This window comes from Lithobates pipiens, unplaced genomic scaffold (assembly GCF_037356315.1).
Source record: "Lithobates pipiens isolate NorthernLeopardFrog02 unplaced genomic scaffold, aLitPip1_a1.2 Scaffold_35, whole genome shotgun sequence".
In the NCBI taxonomy this organism is placed as follows: Eukaryota; Metazoa; Chordata; class Amphibia; order Anura; family Ranidae; genus Lithobates; species Lithobates pipiens.
The window spans coordinates 6,793,404-6,815,680 of NW_027507811.1; the positions used below are offsets into that span (position 1 = coordinate 6,793,404).

Consider the following 22,277-nt stretch of genomic DNA (forward strand, 5'->3'; position numbering starts at 1 on the left):
GTCCCTCTAGGAGAGAGAAGGAGTGGGGTCACTGCTGGTCGGGTCCCTCTAGGAGAGAGAAGGAGGGGGTGTCACTGCCGGTTGGGTCCCTCTAGGAGAGAGAAGGAGGGGGTGTCACTGCCGGTCGGGTTCCTCTAGGAGAGAGAAGGAGGGGGTGTCACTGCTGGTTGGGTCCCTCTAGCAGTGTAGTCTGATCTTCAGTAGAAGCTTCAAAGGAAGACATCACAAAAGACAAGGAGCTAGATATTGCTTGTGGATGAAAAGAAGGGACTACATGACCAGACTGACAATTTCGGTGCAGTAGTCACCAGCCATCACAGGCAGCTTCATTTGCTTGGAGAGCGCCACCTGCTGTCTGAAAATGGAAAATATAACATTTCAAGATGTAACATTTCATATTTACTAAAAATTGAAATATATTAACAATTTTTTTTAAGGTATGATCGAAATAAAGAATAAATATTTCCAATCGTAAACTGAAGATATTTTTTGTACATTGATTGATAAAAGACTGCCTTCAAATTTGCATTATGAAATGTCCTTTTCCTTTATTCCTCTTTCTAACACGACAAGTGAGGTCCATCCTGTAGGTTTTTGTTTTAGTCTGAATCTTGTGTCTTAGTAGTTTGGTTTTACCAGCTTGTACTTGTTGGAACAGCCGACTCTCCCCCCTTCTCATAAATCTCAGGACGTCTGGAGAAGACTCCAATGATAAGTCCATCAGTTCATAGACCATCCACCATTCCTCCTGTAATTCCTCCTCACCACCACCTCCAAGCACATCACCATCACCACCTCCAAGCACATCTCCACCTCCAACTACATCACCATCTCCAACCACATCCCCATCTCCAACCACATCACCATCTCCAACCTCATCCCCACCTCCAACCTCACCCCCACCTCCAACCTCATCCCCACCTACAACCTCATCCCCACCTACAACCTCATCCCCACCTACAACCACATCACCACCTCCAACCTCATCCCCACCTCCAACCACATCACCATCTCCAACCACATCCCCACCTCCAACCACATCGCCATCACCATCTCCAACCTCATCCCCACCTCCAACCTCACCCCCACCTCCAACCTCATCCCCACCTACAACCTCATCCCCACCTACAACCTCATCCCCAGCTACAACCTCATCACAACCTCCAACCTCATCCCCACCTACAACCACATCACCACCTCCAACCTCATCCCCACCTACAACCTCATCCCCACCTACAACCTCATCCCCAGCTACAACCACATCACAACCTCCAACCTCATCCCCACCTACAACCTCATCCCCACCTACAACCACATCACCACCTCCAACCTCATCCCCACCTACAACCTCATCCCCACCTACAACCTCATCCCCAGCTACAACCACATCACAACCTCCAACCTCATCCCCACCTACAACCTCATCCCCACCTACAACCACATCACCACCTCCAACCTCATCCCCACCTACAACCTCATCCCCACCTACAACCTCATCCCCACCTACAACCACATCACCACCTCCAACCTCATCCCCACCTCCAACCACATCACCATCTCCAACCACATCCCCACCTACAACCACATCACCACCTCCAACCACATCGCCATCACCATCTCCAACCTCATCCCCACCTCCAACCTCCTCACCATCATTTCTCCGACCATAAGATCATCTCTCTTCCTCAAAACTAACAACCATTTGGTTAACACCTGCATGAGACTACTTACCACAGAGCTGGGTGGGAGAGATGGCAGTGAAAAGCCTTCACTCATTGTTGAGAAAAGGTCCTTGAAGCAGATCGCAAATGAAGTAAAGTCCCCTAGTGCCTCCTGGGATATGTGATATGCATATCCCAAGAGGCACTGAGAGCTCTACAGTCATGTCCCGATCACGACTGCCGGTGATCTGCTTTTTTTTTTCTCCTCGCGCTGTCAGCGCGAGGAGGAATAATAGCCGATTACCGGCTCCGTTATATCACATGATCAGCTGTCATTGGCTGACAGCTGATCACGTGATAAGGGGTCGGGATCGACCCCTTGCACGGATCGGTGATCAGGCGAGTCTCATAGACTCGCTGATCACAGAGCGCGCCGCGCGTGCCCCTCAGGGGACGCACAGGCCGCTTGTGCACGGGACGACGTCAATAGACGTAGTCCCGGAAAAGGAGATCCGCGCTGTAGTCGTCATTCGGCTATAGCACGGGTCTCAAGTGGTTAATGGCAGACCAGTCTTTGTCCTTAGGGTTCAATATTGAGTTGGCCCACCCATTGCATCTATAACAGCTTCAACTCTTCTGGGAAGGCCGTCCACAAGGTTTAGGAGGGTGTCTATGGGAATGTTTGACCATTCTTCTAGAAGAGCATTTGTGAGGTCAGGCACTGATGTTGGATGTGAAGGCCTGGCTCGTAGTCTCCACTCGAATTCATCCCAAAACTGTTCTATCGGGGTTGAGGCAGGCCAGTCAAGTTCCTCCACCCCAAACTCGCACATCCATGTCTTCATGGACCATGTTTTGTGCACTGGTTCGCAGTCATGTTGGAATTGGAAGGGGCCATCCCCAAGAAAGTTGGGAGCATGAAGGAGAAGGGATCTCACCGCTCCAGGAGCACACATGCAGGCTGTAAACTGTCTCTTCGGCTGGGAAGCCACAGGTGCTGGCTATTACCACTAGCAACAGATGAAAAACAAGGGACTGCCGCACTCTTCAGAAGACCACTTTCTTTTATGGGAAAATCACATCACAGCTCAACAAACACAGCGAACAAGGATGTTTCACACTAGCTTAAGCACTACAGCTAGTGCGAAACGCCAGAAATTTTTCCTTGTTCGCTGTGTTTGTTGAGCTGTGATGTGATTTTCCAATAAAAGAAAGTGGTCTTCTGAAGAGTGCGGCAGTCCAGAGCTTGTTTTTCGAAAGTTGGGAGCATGAAATTGTCCAAAATGTCTTGTTATGCTGACGCTTTAAGAGTTCCCTTCACTGGAACTAAGGGTCCAAGCCCAACCCCTGAAAAACAACCCCCACACCATAATACCTCTCCGGCCAATTGATTTGGAAACGTGCACAAAGCAAGGTCCATAAAGACATGGATGAGAGAGTTTGGGGTGGAGGAACGTGACTGGCCTGCACGGAGTCCTGACCTCAACCCAATAGAACACATTTGGGATGAATTAGAATGGAGACTGCGAGACAGGCCTTCTCGTCTAACATCATTGTGAGTGAGTGACTTGTATAGTGCTACCTATGCGAACTGAATCACTTCAGGGTGCTTTCTTGCCACCAGAGTCCATCTACAGCTTTTTGTGTGGTCTTTTACCCCGTAAGGTCCTGACATGCTTATAAACACATACAACATTGACATACACATATTAAGGCAAATTTTGTTTTAGACAGGGTCTAATTAACCTACCAGCATGTCTTTGGAGTGTGGGAGGAAACCAGAGGAAACCCACGCAGGCACAGGGAGAACATGCAACCTCCAGGCAGATGGTGTCATGGTCAGGATTTGAACCAGCAACCCTATTGCTGCTAGGTGAAAGTGCTAACCACTACACCACTGTGCTGCCCGCCTCACAAGGTCAAACATTCCCATAGACACACTCCTAAACCTTGTTTACAGCCTTCCCAGAAGAGTTGAAGCTGTTATAGCTGCAAAGAGTGGGCCAACTCAATATTGAACCCTACGGACTAAGACTGGGATGCCATTAAAGTTCATGTGCGTGTGAAGGCAGGCGGCCCAATACTTTTGGTAATATAGTGTATACTTGGGCAGGTCAAGTGATCAGGGTCTCTCCACCCAGACCTTGGTCTGGTGCGGATGTGTGAGGAACAGCTGCGTTGGGTAGGCCTGAAGCCTAAGGCCTGGCCATGTGCTCGAGGCTCTGCCATGGAGATCCTGTTTGCTGCCTGGTGGCATGAGAAAAGGGAAATCTGAGATGAAGACCTATAGGTGACTCTTCCATGAGTCAGGAATGCTAAATCAAAAGAAAAACCCAGCCTTCATCTTAGAAGTGTTAAATGTCTTTTAGGAAGCTTCAGGCAGCACTGAATTCCACTAACATCATGTATATAGATGCAAGCAGCATCCCGGGAGGATTTGACCTGAACACCACCAGACTGGAGCTGAGGGTTCTGAGGGGCTTCAAGAAAGGTGCTCAAAGCTTGTTTAAAGCATCGTAAATACAGATCACAGAGGAAGTGCTGAGGACCTACTGGCCTTCCATGGAGACTTCTTGCTCCCAAGTAAGATCCAAACTTCCATCTATGTGTCCTCTGCAGACAGAGGTTGAAGAATGCCACAGATGCATCCTCTGGCTGGAGAAAAAAGGCCCTCAGGGTGGAGATGCATGGAACCATACTGGCTGCTTTGGTTGATATGCGTAAGACCTCCAAAAACTAGGTGCATGCTTCCTGCTACTCAGTGCTACTGCCTGTTTTCTCAGGTGGGCCCCTTTATTGAGGGTGTTGGGTTATTTCCGACCCCATTGCTGCCATCTTCCCTGGTGCACCACATCTGAAACCCTGCTACCAGAGCTGCTCAGATATTGGAGTTGTAATCAGGGTTTTTTTTCCATCCTAATTGGCCACAGAAAAAGGAGTTAGGTCTATGTGGGCAGCCATAGCTACCCTTATCATGGCGTTCTCAGCAGACCCTTGGCATTCAATCTCCATATACTTACCCTGCAACCTGGCTGCTGGTCCTCGGCTGTAACCCCCCCCGTTACATGGCTAATCTTCCACCATCATGTCTTGGAGATCAGGAGCCATTTCCATCATTTTCTCTCTGCTGGGGTTCTTTGCATCCATGTGGCAGAGGTGGAAACTGCTGAAAGAGGAGATGTGATTTGCCATCCCATCTGTACGGAGGCCTGGGGCCCAACCCTGATCTGCCTGGCTTCTCTTCATCTGATAAGGAGAGTGAGGGCAAAGGCTGAGCCTCAAGGAAAGTACCTTCTGCCACTTGGGTAGGGTTGCCATCTGTCCAGGATTTGCCCCCACAGTTCGAGGTTTTGAATCATGTGTCCGGGTTTCAGTCCACCTGAAATCCGCATTACCATTCTCTTTGGAGTGCCAAAGGTGTCCCAGGTCTGTTACAATCCTATTACGTAATTTCCGGCCACTTCCAGGTTTTACCACGGTGGTGGAACGCATGCCACGGTCCCACAAGCGGAAGCTGAACGGCTTCACTATCCATTTGCCCGGTGATTTACGCTATTATACTCAGTGCCAGGCTTAGGCACCAACTCATGTAAGCGGCCATTTGGCTTTAATTTTTCATTTCTTTTTATATTTAACGGTTTTACACTATGGTCCCGTGTTTATCTGTTTTTTTTAATGGGTAACTGCGGTGGAGAAAAAAAAACAAGGTTCCCAACTATAGCCATACCGGTACATCAACAAGATTCCTGACCCACAAACACAGCCTTAAACCTACCTTCGTTTTAGTCAAAGGGGTCACGGTGGTCTGGTGAGTGGGCCTTTCACTCATATCCACCGGGTGATTTATATTACGTTTTTGCCATTGGTGACGGTGTAAAGATTGAAGTCGTATCACAACAAGTATAAGGACTTTTGTTTTGATGGAACCTACACACGTAGGTTCTTAGCACTTTAGTCGTTTTATAGTAACAGTAAGTTGAGCAATATATATCTCTCCCCCCCCTTGGCAGGAGTGGAGATGACCCCATTTATAAGGATATACTTTACATAAACACAAACAGCACAAGGCCGCGTTCACACTACGAGACGTTTCTCGAGGGGGGCCGCAGTTCCTCTGAGCTCCACAAGATGGTGATCTCCCTTCTACCCAGACAGGAAGTCTCTATGGAAGACAGGAAGTGATGTCAGGCACAGACAGGAAGTTCCGGGTGAGAGGTGAATTGGCAAGAAGTAGAAAGGAGACATTGCTGGAAGTGGCAGTAGAGAAGGTAATAAGTTATTCTTTTCTATTTACACCCAGTAACCCCCCCGTCATGTTCCGTCCTCTTCCTCCATAGTCACTGTGACGTCTTTTATCTCCAGCAGATGATGATACACACATATATAGAATAGTGGAATAGATATTTTCTTCCTAACCAAAGTTCATATAATAAAGACAACCATAGCGAAATTTACATCTACATGAACCCGCCATCCCCAGCATCTAATACAAGTTTTATAATCTGTTAGGAAAGACATACACTGAGAAGGTCGTTGGTGGAAAATCAACACATCTGAAGAAAACGTACCGGCCGTTCCGTTCCATGGAGGAGTGGGAGTATTCAGAAGGACACAAGAATCTCAACAAGGACGTCATGATGGCCAATCAGCCGCCCCTCACATCACCGGGTAAGAGGAGACTTTATTGTAAAGGAGAGAGCAGTACGGAGGCTCCACCCATCCCCCATCATCTGATAAACACATAGAAACAATGTATTCAGTCAGTGTGTGTGTTTCCTACAGATGGATCCAGTAATGGGAACCCACCAGAGAGATGTCCCCGTCCTCTGTATTCCCGGGATTCCACACAGGAAGGTCACACCATCCCCCACCATCATCAGGTAGATGAGGATCAATTATTGGTCGTTATGGTTTATATACATGTATGATTGTTACAATGAATGTTTTATTATATATTCAGAGTGGAAGCCTTTGGGATTATAATATTGTTGTTAAAGAAGAGTATAAAGAGGAGGACAATGAGTATGGTGTGATGAAAGAGATTTCAGGACACAAGGATATGACGAAGCCACCTAAAACCAGAAAACCTCGAAAGAAATGTCCCCGTCCTCTGTATTCCCGAGATTCCACACAGGAAGATCACACCATCCCCCACCATCATCAGGTAGGTGATTAACAATTATTGGTAGTTATTATTTATACACAAGCATGTTTGTTACAATCAATATTTTATTATATATTCAGACTGGAAACTTTGGGGATTATAATATTATTGTTAAAGAAGAATATAAAGAGGAGGATGAGGAGTATGGAGTGATGGAGGAGTTTTCAGAAGGACACAAGGATATGATGGAGCCACAAAATACCAGGAACCCCCCAGAGAGATGTCCCCGTCCTCTGTATTCCACACAGGAAGGTCACACCATCCCCCGCCATCATCAGGTAGGTGGAGTTGAGGGTCGGGAACATAAAGTGATTGAACACTCTGACATGTGGAGATGATGTGTGGACTCTACAAGATGATATTTTCTATGTGATCTCACATCATAAATACTTCTATGTTACAGATGTTATTTTCTGCCATTCTGTTGGTTTAGGGTGAAGATCTGATCACCATAAAAGTTGAGGATGAAGTAGAAGAGACGTATGTGAGGGATGATCAGCAATATACGGAGGAGGCTGGAATGACGAGGACATTCATAGAGGAGGACACTCCTACAACGTTCAGCACAGGTGACCCATCATATATTCAGAGAGCAGCACGTAGGGTCCACCTAGATCCCCCATCATTTGATAAACCCATAAAATATTATTTTCTTATCTCTGCTCTTACTGCTCACTGATTGGTCCAGAGTAGGGCGGGAGCTGAGTGATATCATCCAATAATAGGTTGATAACGGTCCCCTCCCTGTACTGATACCCTATTTGCGGTTCAGCTGGCAGTATTAGGTTGTGGGTCACTCCTAGTTACAGTAGCACAGATATGATAACACAGATTGAGACTTTCTTAGGTTGGTCCCTCTTCTTCCAGCCGACTTAAAAACACAAAACTTTATTAATAGTCCCTTGTTGGGATGAAACGTAAGGAGTAACATAAAGACTTAAACACTTATCTTTCCAGGAGGAAAATACTACTGAAAGCTCCCTCCAGTGCTGAATATCACCAGAAGCCTAGGCCTATGGTCACTTGTTCTATGGTAAAGGGTCCGAACTTTGACCCTCTTGTCTATCAGAGATCACATGACCCAGTGCCTAGGCTTGTGGTTGTGTGAAGAGCATGGACCTCCCAGTCCCCCATTGGTTCCTGCTCTTCTGACAAGGCTGTGTAAATGTAGAAGTGATCTGGGAGGAGGACCAAAGAACTGAAGAGGGGGGAAAAGTCCCGGCTGGTTGGGACCTCCACAGAGAACATCTCCTCACTCATATCTACCTGATCCAGATGGGATCTTCATGGAAGTGAACTAACCCTCTCATATCTATTGATGATGTTTTTATATTTTTCCAGGACACGCCATGGAGAAACCCTCAAAGGATCGTCTCACTTTATCTTCAGTCTGTAAAATGGAAGATGAGGACATCACAGGAGATTGTGGAGGAGAAATTATAATGACCTCAACTATATACGGTGGTCTTCACAGTGTGGATAGACCATGGAATCCCTCTGACTTAGAGCAACCTCGTACTGTGAGGGATGGTGCCGGATTTCGGGAAGTCGAGATATGTTCCTGGCCTGAATGTGGGGAAAGTTTTAGCTCTGAACTAAGTCTTATTGTACATCAGAGATCTCACATGGGGAAGAAGCTTCATTCCTGCCCTGAGTGCGGGAAATGTTTTCCACGCAAATCGGAACTTGTTAAACATCAAAGAACTCACACGGGCGAGAAGCCGTATTCCTGCCCCGACTGCGGGAAATGTTTTTCAGAGAACTCCCACCTTTACAGACATCAGAGACTGCACACAGGAGAGAAGCCGTATTCCTGTTCCGAGTGTGGGAAATGTTTTTCAGAGAAGACCTCTCTTTCCAGACATGAGAGGTTGCACACGTCCGAGAAGCCTTTTTCCTGTCTTGAGTGTGGAAAAAGTTACACACAGAAATCACAACTTATTGTACATGAAAGATCTCACACGGGGGAGAGGCCGTATTCCTGCCCTGACTGCGGACAATGTTATCCGCTAAAATCAACACTTATCAGACATCAAAAGTCGCACATCGGTGGGAAACCGTATTCCTGTCCCGAGTGCGGGAAATGTTTTTTTCAGAAGTCCTCTCTTCTTGTGCATCAGCGATCACACACGGGCGAGAAGATGTATACCTGCTCCGAGTGCGGGAAAAGTTACCCGTGGAAGTCGCATCTTGTTACGCACCAGAGGTCCCACACGGGGGAGAAGCCGTATTCCTGCCTTGAGTGCGGGAAAAGTTATCCGCGGAGATCAGAGCTTGTCATACATCAGCGATCTCACACGGGGGAGAAACCGTATGCCTGTTTTGAGTGCGGGAAATGTTTTTCGGAGAAGTCCTATCTTCACAGACATCATAGAAATCATATGGGTGAGAAGATGTATTCTTGCCCTGAGTGCGGGAAGTGTTATAACAACAAATCGGACCTTAATCGACATCAGAGGTCCCACACTGGGGAGAAGCCGTTTTCCTGCCCTGAATGCGGGAAATGTTTTTCACAGAAGTCCCACCTTTCCAGTCACCTGAACTCCCATACAATGGGGGTGTGGTTACCTCCAGCCGTGATTGAGAACAGCCCCTGCGAGAGCGCCAATGATCCTTTTCCATCTTGCGGACAGACTGCTTCCTTGGCCACCATAAACCATACAGGCGTGGTGGACCATACACAGCTTATCTACGAAGAAGAATTGGGAACGATAGGCAACTGAGCATCTTAAAGAGTTTGCATGACCAGACCGCCATGAGGTAGGCCACAGGGAACTTGTCCTAAGGAAAGCCAGGCAGAAAGGCGTTATTAAAATTTGAAGATACCACCATTTTTTTCTTAGTTTCTCAATGGGGTTACGAAAGCAGAGAACCTCGTTAAACACAAGTTCTGAGGTATGGTCCACAACATGCCCCAAGAGGCTACCTGTCCTGGACAATGGGAAAACATCCTTCTTTACCACCTATAGACTGGCCTAATTACTAATCAGAGTCCTACCCGGCCATTCCATCTCTTGTTGGACCTTATTGTTGGCTTATTTGATGCTTTTGCTCAGTATCCGCTCTATATTTCATGAATGAGGTCCTAAACCCCATGAGATACCTTCATGAGATGTCCTAAACCCCATGAGATACCTTCATGAGATGTCCTAAACCCCATCAGATATCTCCCACCACTTAGCTAACCCTTTAATTCTGGCAGAACGGCTTCTCTCAGACCTGTCAGCCTGGAGATGTTTGAATTGTACTTGATGTTCATTAAAGGTCTTCTTAGCTGGCGGCCTTGGCATGATATTGACCTCTTCGTCTACCAAACTACATTTATAAACGTCCCGGTAGTCAAGGTGTCAAAGCAGGCTCAGGGCCGCCGCTTCAGCTCGGGGTTGTCGGTTGTCCTGTAAAAGTGATCCGGAAGGCTTTACAGCCACCCGATCACTTTTACAGCATATTGAACGGCCCTGTCCCACCGTCACGGTAAAGGTCTTCAGGATGCCAATCGGGAGGAGATTAGGGAACATCCAATCCCCCGATTTTCCTCTGCAATAGGAGAACCTGGAAGCAATATTGACCTCTTCGTCTACCAAACTACATTTATAAACGTTCCGGTAGTCAAGGTGTCAAAGCAGGCTCAGGGCCGCCGCTCCAGCTCGGGGTTGTCGGTTGTCCTGTTGTCACCATGAGGTAGGCCGAGGAGACCTTGTTCTAAGGAAAGCCAGGCAGAAAGGTGTTATTAAAATATGAAGATACCAAAATTTTTTCTTCATTTCTCAATGGGGTTACGAAATCGGGAACCTCGTTTTGTAGAGTTTAAACACAAGTTCTGAGAAAAAGGTTTGGTATGGTCCACAACATGCCCCAAGCGACTACCTGTCCTGGACAATGGGAAACCATCCTTCTTTACCACCTACGGACTGGCTGTATACTAATCAGAGTCCTACCCGGCCATTCCATCCCTTGTTGGATCTTATTGTTGGCTTATTTTATGATTTTGCTCAGTATCTGCTCTATATTTCATGAATGAGGTCCTAAACCCCATGAGATACCTTCATGAGATGTCCTAAACCCCATGAGATACCTTCATGAGATATCCTAAACCCCATGAGATACCTTCATGAGATATCCTAAACCCCATGAGATACCTTCATGAGATGTCCTAAACCCCATCAGATATCTCCCACCACTTAGCTAACCCTTTGATTCTGGCAGAGCTGCTCCTCTCAGACCTGTCAGCCCGGAGATGTTTGAATTGTACTTTCTAAGGCTGACGGCCTTAGCATGATATTGACCTCTTCGTCTACCAAACTACATTTATAAACGTCCCGTTAGTCAAGGTATCAAAGCAGGCTCAGGGCCACCACTGCAGCTCGGGTTGTCCTGTTGTTGCCATGGGGTACAGACCTTGTTCTAAGGAAAGCCAGGCAGAAGGGTGTTATTAAAATATGAAGATACCAAAATTTTTTCTTCATTTCTCAATGGGGTTACGAAATCGGGAACCTCGTTTTGTAGAGTTTGAACACAAGTTCTGAGAAAAAGGTTTGGTATGGTCCACAACATGCCCCAAGAGACTACCTGTCCTGGACAATGGGAAACCATCCTTCTTTACCACCTACGGACTGGCTGTATACTAATCAGAGTCCTACCTGGCCGTTCCATCCCTTGTTGGATCTTATTGTTGGCTTATTTGATGATTTTGCTCAGTATCTGCTCTATATTTCATGAATGAGGTCCTAAACCCCATGAGATACCTTCATGAGATGTCCTAAACCCCATGAGATACCTTCATGAGATATCCTAAACCCCATGAGATACCTTCATGAGATATCCTAAACCCCATGAGATACCTTCATGAGATATCCTAAACCCCATGAGATACCTTCATGAGATATCCTAAACCCCATGAGATACCTTCATGAGATGTCCTAAACCCCATCAGATATCTCCCACCACTTAGCTAACCCTTTAATTCTGACAGAGCTGCTTCTCTCAGACCTGTCAGCCCGGAGATGTTTGAATTGTACTTTCTAAGGCTGACGGCCTTAGCATGATATTGACCTCTTCGTCTACCAAACTACATTTATAAACGTCCCGGTAGTCAAGGTGTCAAAGCAGGCTCAGGGCCACCACTGCAGCTCGGGTTGTCCTGTTGTCGCCATGAGGTAGAGACCTTGTTCTAAGGAAAGCCAGGCAGAAAGGTGTTACTAAAATATGAAGATACCACCATTTTTTCTTCATTTCTCAATGGGGTTACGAAATCGGGAACCTCGTTTTGTAGAGTTTAAACACAAGTTCTGAGAAAAAGGTTTGGTATGGTCCACAACGTGCCCCAAGAGACTACCTGTCCTGGACAATGGGAAACCATCCTTCTTTACCACCTACGGACTGGATGCATACTAATCAGAGTCCTACCCGGCCGTTCCATCCCTTGTTGGATCTTATTGTTGGCTTATTTGATGATTTTGCTCAGTATCTGCTCTATACTTCATGAATGAGGTCCTAAACCCCATGAGATACCTTCATGAGATGTCCTAAACCCCATCAGATATCTCCCACCACTTAGCTAACCCTTTGATTCTGGCAGAGCTGCTCCTCTTAGATCTCTCAGCCCGGAGATGTTTGAATTGTACTTGATGTTCATTAAAGGGTTTCTTCGCTGATGGCCTTGGCACGATATTGACCTCTTCGTCTACCAAACTACATTTATAAACTTCCCAGTAGTCAAGGTGTCAAAGCAGGCTCAGGGCCGCCGCTCCAGCTCGGGGGTTGTCGGTTGTCCTGTAAAAGTGATCCGGAAGGCTTTACAGCCACCCGATCACTTTTACAGCATATTGAACGGCCCTGTCCCACCGTCACGGTAAAGGTCTTCAGGATGCCAATCGGGAGGAGATTAGGGAACATCCAATCCCCCGATTTTCCTCTGCAATAGGGGAACCTGGAAGCAACAAGGACTTTGTCACTTCCAGGTTCACAGCTGTCATTCCCAGGCTCTAGTAGGCTAGGATGCAGCTAATCAAGCACCAACGCATTGGTGTGAAAGGGGCCTAATAGACCTCAGATGCCTCCATAACAAGGACCTGTCACCTGTCCAATGTTATCACATTGTGGGCTTGTCCGCCCCCTTGAGATAACAATAAAGTTAGATATAAAAAAATGAAAGGGCGTTAAAAAAAAATTAAAAAGAAATGTAATTTAATAATTGAAAAAATTCAAATTAGCCCGCTTGTGATAGCAATCAATAAAAAAATAAATAAATAAATGTAATTTAATGATTGAAAAAATTCTAATTAGCCCGCTTGTGATAGCAATCAATAAAAAAATAAATAAATAAATGTAATTTAATGATTGAAAAAATTCTAATTAGCCCACTTGTGATAGCAATCAATAAAAAAAATAAACAAATAAAATAATTTTATAATTGAAAAAACTCTAATTAGCCCGCGTGTGATAGCAATCAATAAAAAAAAAATTAAAAAAGGGAGGAAATGTAATTTAATAATTGAAAAAAAATCTAATTAGCCTGCTTGTGATAGCAATCAGTAAAAAAAAAAAAAATACAATAAATTTATAATTGAAGAAACTCTAATTAGCCCGCGTGTGATAGCAATCATTAAAAAAAAAAAAAAAAAAAAAAGGAAGAAATGTAATTTAATAATTGAAAAAATTCTAATTAGCCTGCTTGTGATAGCAATCAATAAAAAAAAAATGTAATTTCATCATTGAAAAAATTCTAATTAGCCTGCTTGTGATAGCAATCACTAAAAAAATATAAAAAATGTGATTTAATAATTGAAAAAATTGTAATTAGCCTGCTTGTGATAGCAATCAATGAAAAAAATGTAATTTCATCATTGAAAAAATTCTAATTAGCCTGCTTGTGATAGCAATCACTAAAAAAATATAAAAAATGTGATTTAATAATTGAAAAAATTCTAATTAGCCTGCTTGTGATAGCAATCAATGAAAAAAATGTAATTTCATCATTGAAAAAATTCTAATTAGCTTGCTTGTGATAGCAATCACTAAAATAAAAAAATAAAAAATGTGATTTAATAATTGAAAAAATTCTAATTAGCCTGCTTGTGATAGCAATCACAAAAAAAAAAAAAAAAATGTGATTTAATAATTGAAAAAATTCTAATTAGCCCACTTGTGATAGCAATCAAAGAAAAAAAAAGGCAATTTAGTTATTTAAAAATTCAAATTAGCAAGGCTTGTGATAGAAATCAATAGTAAAATAAATAAATAAAAAATAAATAAAAAGAGTATAAGAAATTGAAATGTAATTAAAAAAATAAAGAAAATGCAAATCACCCCCCGTGGCCAGAATACACACGTAGGGCATGCAGGTGCCATAAATGGCGATGGTGGCGTTGCGCCACGCATGAGTTATCACCGTTGAATGCTGGCATAAGAGCAATAATTCTAGAGGCTTTTTTCAAGAATCGCCTATGGGCAAATTTTGGCTCTTTTTGTTTAAATTTTTAGGTTTAATATGTTGGGTATCAATTTACTCGATGCAACCCCATCTTTTATATTTTATTTAAAAATTTATTATATCATGTTTGTGTGCACTAAAATTCATTTTAGTGTATTGTTTTCCGAAAATGTACTTTTTTTTTGTTATAAACATTTGTGCAAATATATATTGTGTGACATAAAATAAAAAAAGAAGTTTTCTAGCAAAAAAATGCAGAATTTCTTTGTTAATTTATTTGTTTGGGAAAAATTCTAAAGTTTCTCGGGTAGACAAGTGGACCTCACTTTTTAAAATAAAGACTTACCTTACAGATTCTACCTCTTGTCGTTCATAAAAGTCCTCTTTCCTCCTGCTTCAGCCATTCTCCTCAATGCTTGCTGTCCTTTCTGGTTTTAGGGTGGCTCCTTTCCCGAAAATCCTGCAAGTTTTCTTGTTGCTAAACGAAGCACTGTAGGAGATAATGGTGTGATGTGAGGCGCTCCTGAGAATGGGGGTATCATGATTAAAATTTATATTCAGCCATTAAATACTCTGATTGAACAGTCGGCTGGGAGACACAGAGAGGGCTTCCATCAGCATAGACCAAGCCGGTGTTCCCTTCCACAGCAGAACACGATACAAGCTATAAACAAACAAGAGGCCTTTCATGTAAGCTTCAAAGGAGTATTCTAAACAGGCCATTATGACCTTATAGCAGTAATCTACACAATCGTAATCTGTAAACCTTCTTAATGGTAATTAGCTGTGGTAAATAACGTTAAGACAGGGCCTCGAAGAACCAGATACTTTTTAAGGGCTATCATAAAACATTCTAGTTCTCCAGGCCTAAGTATATCAAACCATTAAGGAGACATCACCCAAGCCAACAGCCCGTTAGAAAGGCTTTATGACATATTATAAATGTTTTCATAATCACAATTTATATCCAGCCATTAAATTCTCTGAACAGTCGGCTGGGAGACACAGAGAGGGCTTCCATCAGCATAGCCCAAGCCGGTGTTCCCTTCCACAGCAGAATTCAATAAAAGCTATACACAAACAAGAGGCCTTTCATGTAAGCTTCAAAGGAGTATTCTAAACAGGCCATTATGACCTTATAGCAGTAATCTACACAATTGTAATCTGTAAACCTTCTTAATGGTAATTAGCTGTGGTAAATATCGTTAAGACAGGGCCTTGAAGAACCAGATACTTTTTAAGGGCTATTATAAAACATTCTAGTTCTCCAGGCCTAAGTATATCAAACCATTAAGGAGACATCACCCAAGCCAACATCCCGTTAGAAAGGCTTTATGACATATTATAAATCACAATTCATATCCAGCCATTAAATTCTCTGATTGAACAGTCGGTTGGGAGACACAAAGAGGGCTTCCATCAAGTGGTAAATATGAAGACAGGGCCTTGAAGAACCAAATACTTTTTAAAGGTTATTGTAAAACAATTCTAGTTCTTCAGGCCCAAGTCATTACAACTATTAAGCAGATATCACCCAAGCCAACCGCCCATTAGCAAGGCTTTTATTTAATATTTTCGTAATCACAATTCATATTAAGCCATTAAATTCTCTGATTGAACAGTCGGCTGGGAGACACAGAGAGGACTTCCATAAGCATAGCCCAAGCCGGTGTGCCCTTCCACAGCAGAACATAATAAAAGTTATACACAAACAAGAGGCCTTTCATGTAAGCTTCAAAGGAGTATTCTAAACAGGCCATTATGACCTTATAGCAGTAATCTACACAATCGTAATCAGTAAAACTTCTTAATGGTAATTAGCCATGGTAAATATGAAGATAGGGCCTTGAAGAACCAAATACTTTTTAAAGGTTATCGTAAAACAATTCTAGTTCTTCAGGCCTAAGTCATTACAACTATTAAGCAGATATCACCCAAGCCAACAGCCCATTAGCAAGGCTTTATGACATATTAATATTTTCGTAATCACAATTCATATTAAGCCATTAAATTCTCTGATTGAACAGTCGGCTGGGAGACACAGAGAGGACTTCCATAAGCATAGCCCAAGCCGGTGTTCCCTTCCACAGCAGAAAACAATAAAAGTGATACACAAACAAGAAACCTTTCATGTAAGCTTCAAAGGAGCATTCTAAACAGGCCATTATAACCCTGTAGTAGTAATTTAAACAATTGTAATCAGTTTTCCAAACAGTAAAACTTCTTAATGGTAATTAGCTGTGGTAAATATCGTTAAGACAGGGCCTTGAAGAACCAGATACTTTTTAAGGGCTATCATAAAACATTCTAGTTCTCCAGGCCTAAGTATATCAAACCATTAAGGAGACATCACCCAAGCCAACAGCCCGTTAGAAAGGCTTTATGACATATTATAAATGTTTTCATAATCACAATTTATATCCAGCCATTAAATTCTCTGAGCAGTCGGCTGGGAGACACAGAGAGGGCTTCCATCAGCATAGCCCAAGCCGCTGTTCCCTTCTACAGCAGAACACAATAAAAGCTATACGCAAACAAGAGGCCTTTCATGTAAGCTTCAAAGGAGTATTCTAAACAGGCCATTATGACCTTATAGCAGTAATCTACACAATTGTAATTAGTAAATCTTCTTAATGGTAATTAGCTGTGGTAAATATCGTTAAGACAGGGCCTTGAAGAACCAGATACTTTTTAAGGGCTATCATAAAACATTCTAGTTCTTGGCCTAAGAATATCAAACCAATAAGGAGACATCACCCAAGCCAACAGCCCGTTAGAAAGGCTTTATGACATATTCTAAATCACAATTTATATCCAGCCATTCAATTCTCTGATTGAACAGTCGGCTGGGAGACAGAAAGAGGGCTTCCATCAAGAAGTGCCAGTCTCCTGAAGAAAGTCCTGCAAGTTGCTTAACCAAGTACTGTAGGACATAATGGCTTGACGTGACGAGCTCTGCAGAATGGGGGTATCGTAGTCAAAATTTATGTTCAGCCATTAAATACTCTGAACAGTCAGCTGGGAGACACAGAGAGGGATTCCATCAGCATAAGCCCAAGCCGGTGTGCCCTTCCACAGCAGAACACACTAAAAGCTATACACAAACAAGAGGCCTTTCATGTAAGCTTCAAAGGAGTATTCTAAACAGGCCATTATGACCTTATAGCAGTAATCTACACAATCGTAATCAGTAAAACTTCTTAATGGTAATTAGCCGAGGTAAATATTGTGGAAACTATTAAGCAGATATCACTCAAGCCAACAGCCCATTAGCAAGGCTTTATGACATATTAATATTTTCGTAATCACAATTTATTTTCAGCCATTAAATTCTCTTATTGAACAGTCGGCTGGGAGACACAGAGAGGGCTTCCATCAGCATAGCCCAAGCCGGTGTCCCCGTCCACAGCAGAAAACAATAAAAGTGATACACAAATAAGACATGTAAGCTTCAAAGGAGCATTCTAAACAGGCCATTATAACCTTGTAGTAGTAATCTAAACAATCGTAATCAGTTTTCAAAACAGTAAAACTTCTTAATGGTAATTAGCTGTGGTAAATATCGTGAAGACAGGGCCTCGAAGAACCAGATACTTTTTTAAGGGCTATCATAAAACATTCTAGTTCTATGCCTAAGAATATCAAACCATTAAGGAGACATCACCCAAGCCAACAGCCCGTTAGAAAGGCTTTATGACATATTCTAAATCACAATTTATATCCAGCCATTCAATTCTCTGATTGAACAGTCGGCTGGGAGACGCAAAAAGGGCTTCCATCAAGGAGTGCCAGTCTCCTGAAGAAAATCCTGCAAGCTGCTTAACCAAGTACTGCAGGACATAATGGCTTGACTTGGCGAGGTCTGCAGAATGGGGGTATCGTAATCAAAATTTATATTCAGCCATTAAATACTCTGAACAGTCAGCTGGGAGACACAGAGAGGGCTTCCATCAGCATAGCCCAAGCCAGTGTCCCCTTCCACAGCAGAACATAATAAAAGCTATACACAAACAAGAGGCCTTTCATGTAAGCTTCAAAGGAGTATTCCAAGCAGGCCATTTTGACCTAATAGCAGTAATCTACACAATCATAATCAGTAAAACTTGGGAGAAACGGAGAGGGATTCCATCAGCATAGCCAAAGCCAGTGACCTCTTCCATAGACACATTGTTACCGTAAAAACATTTTAGTTCTCCAGGCCTAAGGCAGGCTATAGACGGTGCACATTTCTTTATGCAACCATCCTCCCCATGGGCCACGAAAAGCGAAGGTGACTACAGCTTGAGAACTTTCCATTTTCCATCAAAACGATGCATGTATGCATTGGTCATTCTGAGGGACAGTGACTCCATCCGATCGGACTTACACTGAAGTTATTGAAACTATTATTCCCATTTCTTTTAATGTCAATTGTAGTATGTATTTGCCTTATCATTTTCTGTAAACATATTTTGCTTGCACCAGTTTTTTTTTCTCGCTTCATTAAATAATACTTTAAGATCCTTAAGCCTTATCTCTAATGCACTATACCAAAACTTAAAGAATTCCTGTCCCTGATGACGTCATTAGTTGCTAGGATACAAGCAGCCACACAGTCATTGGTTGTTATGGTGCACCAAAGCAACCAATGACGTTTTGAAAAAAAAAAAACTTTGTGGGGGTTCAACAAAATATTGTAGACCCTGATCTTTGACGAAGTTCTAATTTTTATGAGGGTCTCACATTAAAAAAGCCCAAGAAAAACAAATGAAAGACATAGGCCTCTCCCAAAAGGGGACCCCATGCAGAAAATTCAAAAATAAAAGCCCCCTCCCCAAAATTCCATGACTGTCACGGTAGCTGGTCGGACGCCGAAGTGCTGAGAGGGCTTCCCTTGCGTCTAAGTGTAGAGCGCCCCTGAAGGCGGTAACAGGGAGTGCTATGCTCAGAGAAGCAGGGGTTGCCAGCTGCGACAGGCTGAGGTGATGAGTTGATGACCACTGGATGGTGGCTGATGGGCAGGATGCACTGCTGGGCAGAAGTCCCTCAGGTGTACCAGGGGAGACTTGGCAGCAGAAGGAGTCAGGAGCCAGACCAGAAATCATGCACGGGATATTGGTCAGGAGTAAGCAGCAAGTCAGGAGTCAGCTGAGGTCATACACTACTGTAGTAGTTAGGCAGCAGCAAGTCAGAAGAGCAAGCCAGGGGTCAAACATGGATCAGCAGCAGCGGCAGCTGGTGCTAAAATATTTTGGGGGAGCGCAAACAAACTGAAAAAAAACCACCATCAACTGCAGCTACTGTACCATCAAACTCAGCCACTGTGCCATCAAACACAGCTACTATGCCCATCAAATGCAGCCACTGTGCCATCAAACGCAGCCACTGTGCCCATCAAATGCAGCTACTGTGCCCATCAGACGCAGCCACTGTGCCATCAAACGCAGCTACTGTGCCATCAACGTAGCTACTGTGCCCATCAGATGCAGCCACTGTGCCCATCCAACACAGCCACTGTGCCCATCAAATGCAGCCACTGTGCTCCATCAAACACTGCCAGAGTGCCCATCAATTGCTGCTACTGTGCCCACCAGTGTGCCCATCAATTGCTGCTACTGTGTCCCATCAGATGCTGCCAGTGTGCCCATCAATTGCTGCTACTGTGCCCCATCAGATGCTGTTAGTGTGCCCCATCAGATGCCGCCAGTGTGCCCCATCAGATACCGCCAGTGTGCCCCATCAGATGCTGCCCGGCAATTTCCTGTCTCGGAGCGGGTCAGCGGCAGTCTCCTGCACGTCCTCCGTGTCTTCTTCTGTCCTCTCTCAGGCATCCAATTACAGCTCCTGGTGTTTCAGCCAATCGGGTGACCGGTAACGGGCCCGGCAACCTGATTGGCTGAGAGGCGTATTCAGTATAGTACAGTACACACAGCTGAGTGAACAGTGAACGCACAGCAATGTGCCCGCTGTTCACCTTTTTGGGCGCCTATTAGAGCCTATGGCTCTAATCAGCTGCTTCCAAAAAACACCCCCACCGCTGTAATTTAGATGCCCGGTGCCCGAAAAATGGGCCAGGAACCTGAACAGCAGAGGCCATAGATAGATTCATGCAATGCAACCAATTTAGAGGTCGTGTTTTTTTAATTAGCATTTGTTTTACAAAAATGTTATTGGGTTTTTTCAGCAAGTAGAACGCTCGTACATGGTTATAAAAATTGGTTGTAAAAGGCCCAAAAATAACATGAGAAGAGGAATGTCCGAATCATGACAATCGAAAAAGAAACAGCAAAACCAAAACAGGTAGTGTTATCAAGGAGATCGGTTCAACATTAGGCTTGAAAGAGGTACTTTTGGTCCGTATCCAATCCATTGAGAGGTTCTCAGCCAGTAGGTGGCCACCGTTACCGGGTAAGCGACCAAAGTAAAACCATCTGGTATGTTCATTGGGACAAAGACTATGAGGCAATAGAGAAAACAGCAGAGGAAGAAAAGTAGCCTAGAAGTGAAAGAGGCTGAATTAGAGGAAGTGGGTAAGGATTAGGAAGTCTCATGAGGCCCAACTTCAGCCGCGCTCATTGTGAGTGATTTGTCATATAACAAAAAATTGGCACTGTCGAGATGACCCCCCCAAAATCCATACCAGGCCCGTTTTTCTGAATGATTTTTTATGTATATTTCGGGATCAGGCAATACATTACAGCCGCAAGCAATTTTAAATGACATTTCCTGGTGCCTCCATGGCAGCATACCTGTGACAAGCTCCGCCTTGGCTCCTCCCTCAGGACTAGTGAATATTATAAAAGAAAAGGTTAGTACAGCCCCCGCATTCTCCTTTTTTTCCTCATACCTCATGGCAGTGAATCCTGGTCGGCGTCCTTACCTTCTGCATTCGGCAGCGTCCGTCCGGGTTCAAGCCTCTCCCGGACGCAGTTCCTTCTCTTGGGCAGCTAAATGCGCTTATAAGGTTGGAAGTCCCTTCTGTAGGATCTTTTGGGACAAGCAGTTTGTCTCTTAAGTAAGAGCTTTACCTGCAGTATGGGCATTCAGGCTCCAGTCTATGGCAGCAGAGGTAGCAGCTTTGCTCTGTCCCTGAGGTTTGTTTTTTCCCTCCAGTCTCATCTGTCCTTCCTGTTTGTCACTCCCAGACTCACTAGGGGCCGCGCGCGGCGAGTCTGTGTCATTTTATAATAGTCTAGCGTTCCCGCCGTCGTCTGCGCATGCGCCGGCGGGTTGTATGTTTCGACGGTCAGTTTTGACGTTCGGTGCGTGTGCGGTAGCGTCGGAAGCTTCGGCGGCCATCTTTTTTGAGGGCGAATGGTTCTTTTTGCCCTCAGAGTGTCAGAGGAGGAGCTTTAGCACGACATCACTTCCCCTCCTCCTATTTATTTCCCCAGCAGCACAAGTGAAATGCCTGTGGTCAACAAGAGAATTACACTCTAGAGTTCCAGGCTATTCCCACCCCTGTTAAGGTAAGGCATGTTTTAATGCATTTGTTTTTGTACATGTGATCATCCGATTATATTGGTATAGCTCTGATGGAATGTCTCTTTTCACTTAAAAAGAATTAATTTATTAATATATTAAATTATTTAAATCGGAGCCTCCAAAAAAAAAAAATATATATATATAAAAAATGGTTTAAAAAAAAAAAAAAAAAAAAAAAACACAAAACACAACACACAGTAACGGGGGGTGGGAATCGTCACTTTTGTAGGCAAATTCCCTTCTTTTCCATGAATCAGCGCACGACGGGTTGACGCCTTTTCCTCTGACTCTTTCCTAGCCGTTACCTCTGCTAAGCCGCCTAAACATGAGCCTTTCGCCGCCCGCTCAAGATCCTACTCTACTCCCAAGGTAAGGACCTACGCCCAGGTAAGTTTAAAATAAAAAAAAAAAAAAAAAGAGTGCACTAAGGACGATACTTTTGTATTTCAGTCCTGTACGCCAGAAGACGTCTAAGAAGACCTCAAGGCGATATGGAGATGACGATGATGATTCCTGTCACAGCAGAGACAGGTCACCCAGACATGGGCATTACAGA

At 44.0% G+C, this 22,277-nt stretch overlaps 1 protein-coding gene across 1 annotated transcript in view; it reads left to right on the forward strand.

Annotated features, from left to right (window-relative positions):
* The window catches only part of LOC143955463 (uncharacterized), a 110,110-nt gene that overhangs the window by 25,132 nt on the left and 62,701 nt on the right, over positions 1 to 22,277 (forward strand). The window contains 9 exon segments of the mRNA XM_077465506.1: positions 779 to 1,788; positions 4,031 to 4,177; positions 4,281 to 4,381; positions 6,171 to 6,329; positions 6,444 to 6,541; positions 6,622 to 6,825; positions 6,906 to 7,103; positions 7,259 to 7,394; positions 8,167 to 9,546. Coding sequence (XP_077321632.1) covers positions 779 to 1,788; positions 4,031 to 4,177; positions 4,281 to 4,381; positions 6,171 to 6,329; positions 6,444 to 6,541; positions 6,622 to 6,825; positions 6,906 to 7,103; positions 7,259 to 7,394; positions 8,167 to 9,546 — 3,433 coding nt within the window.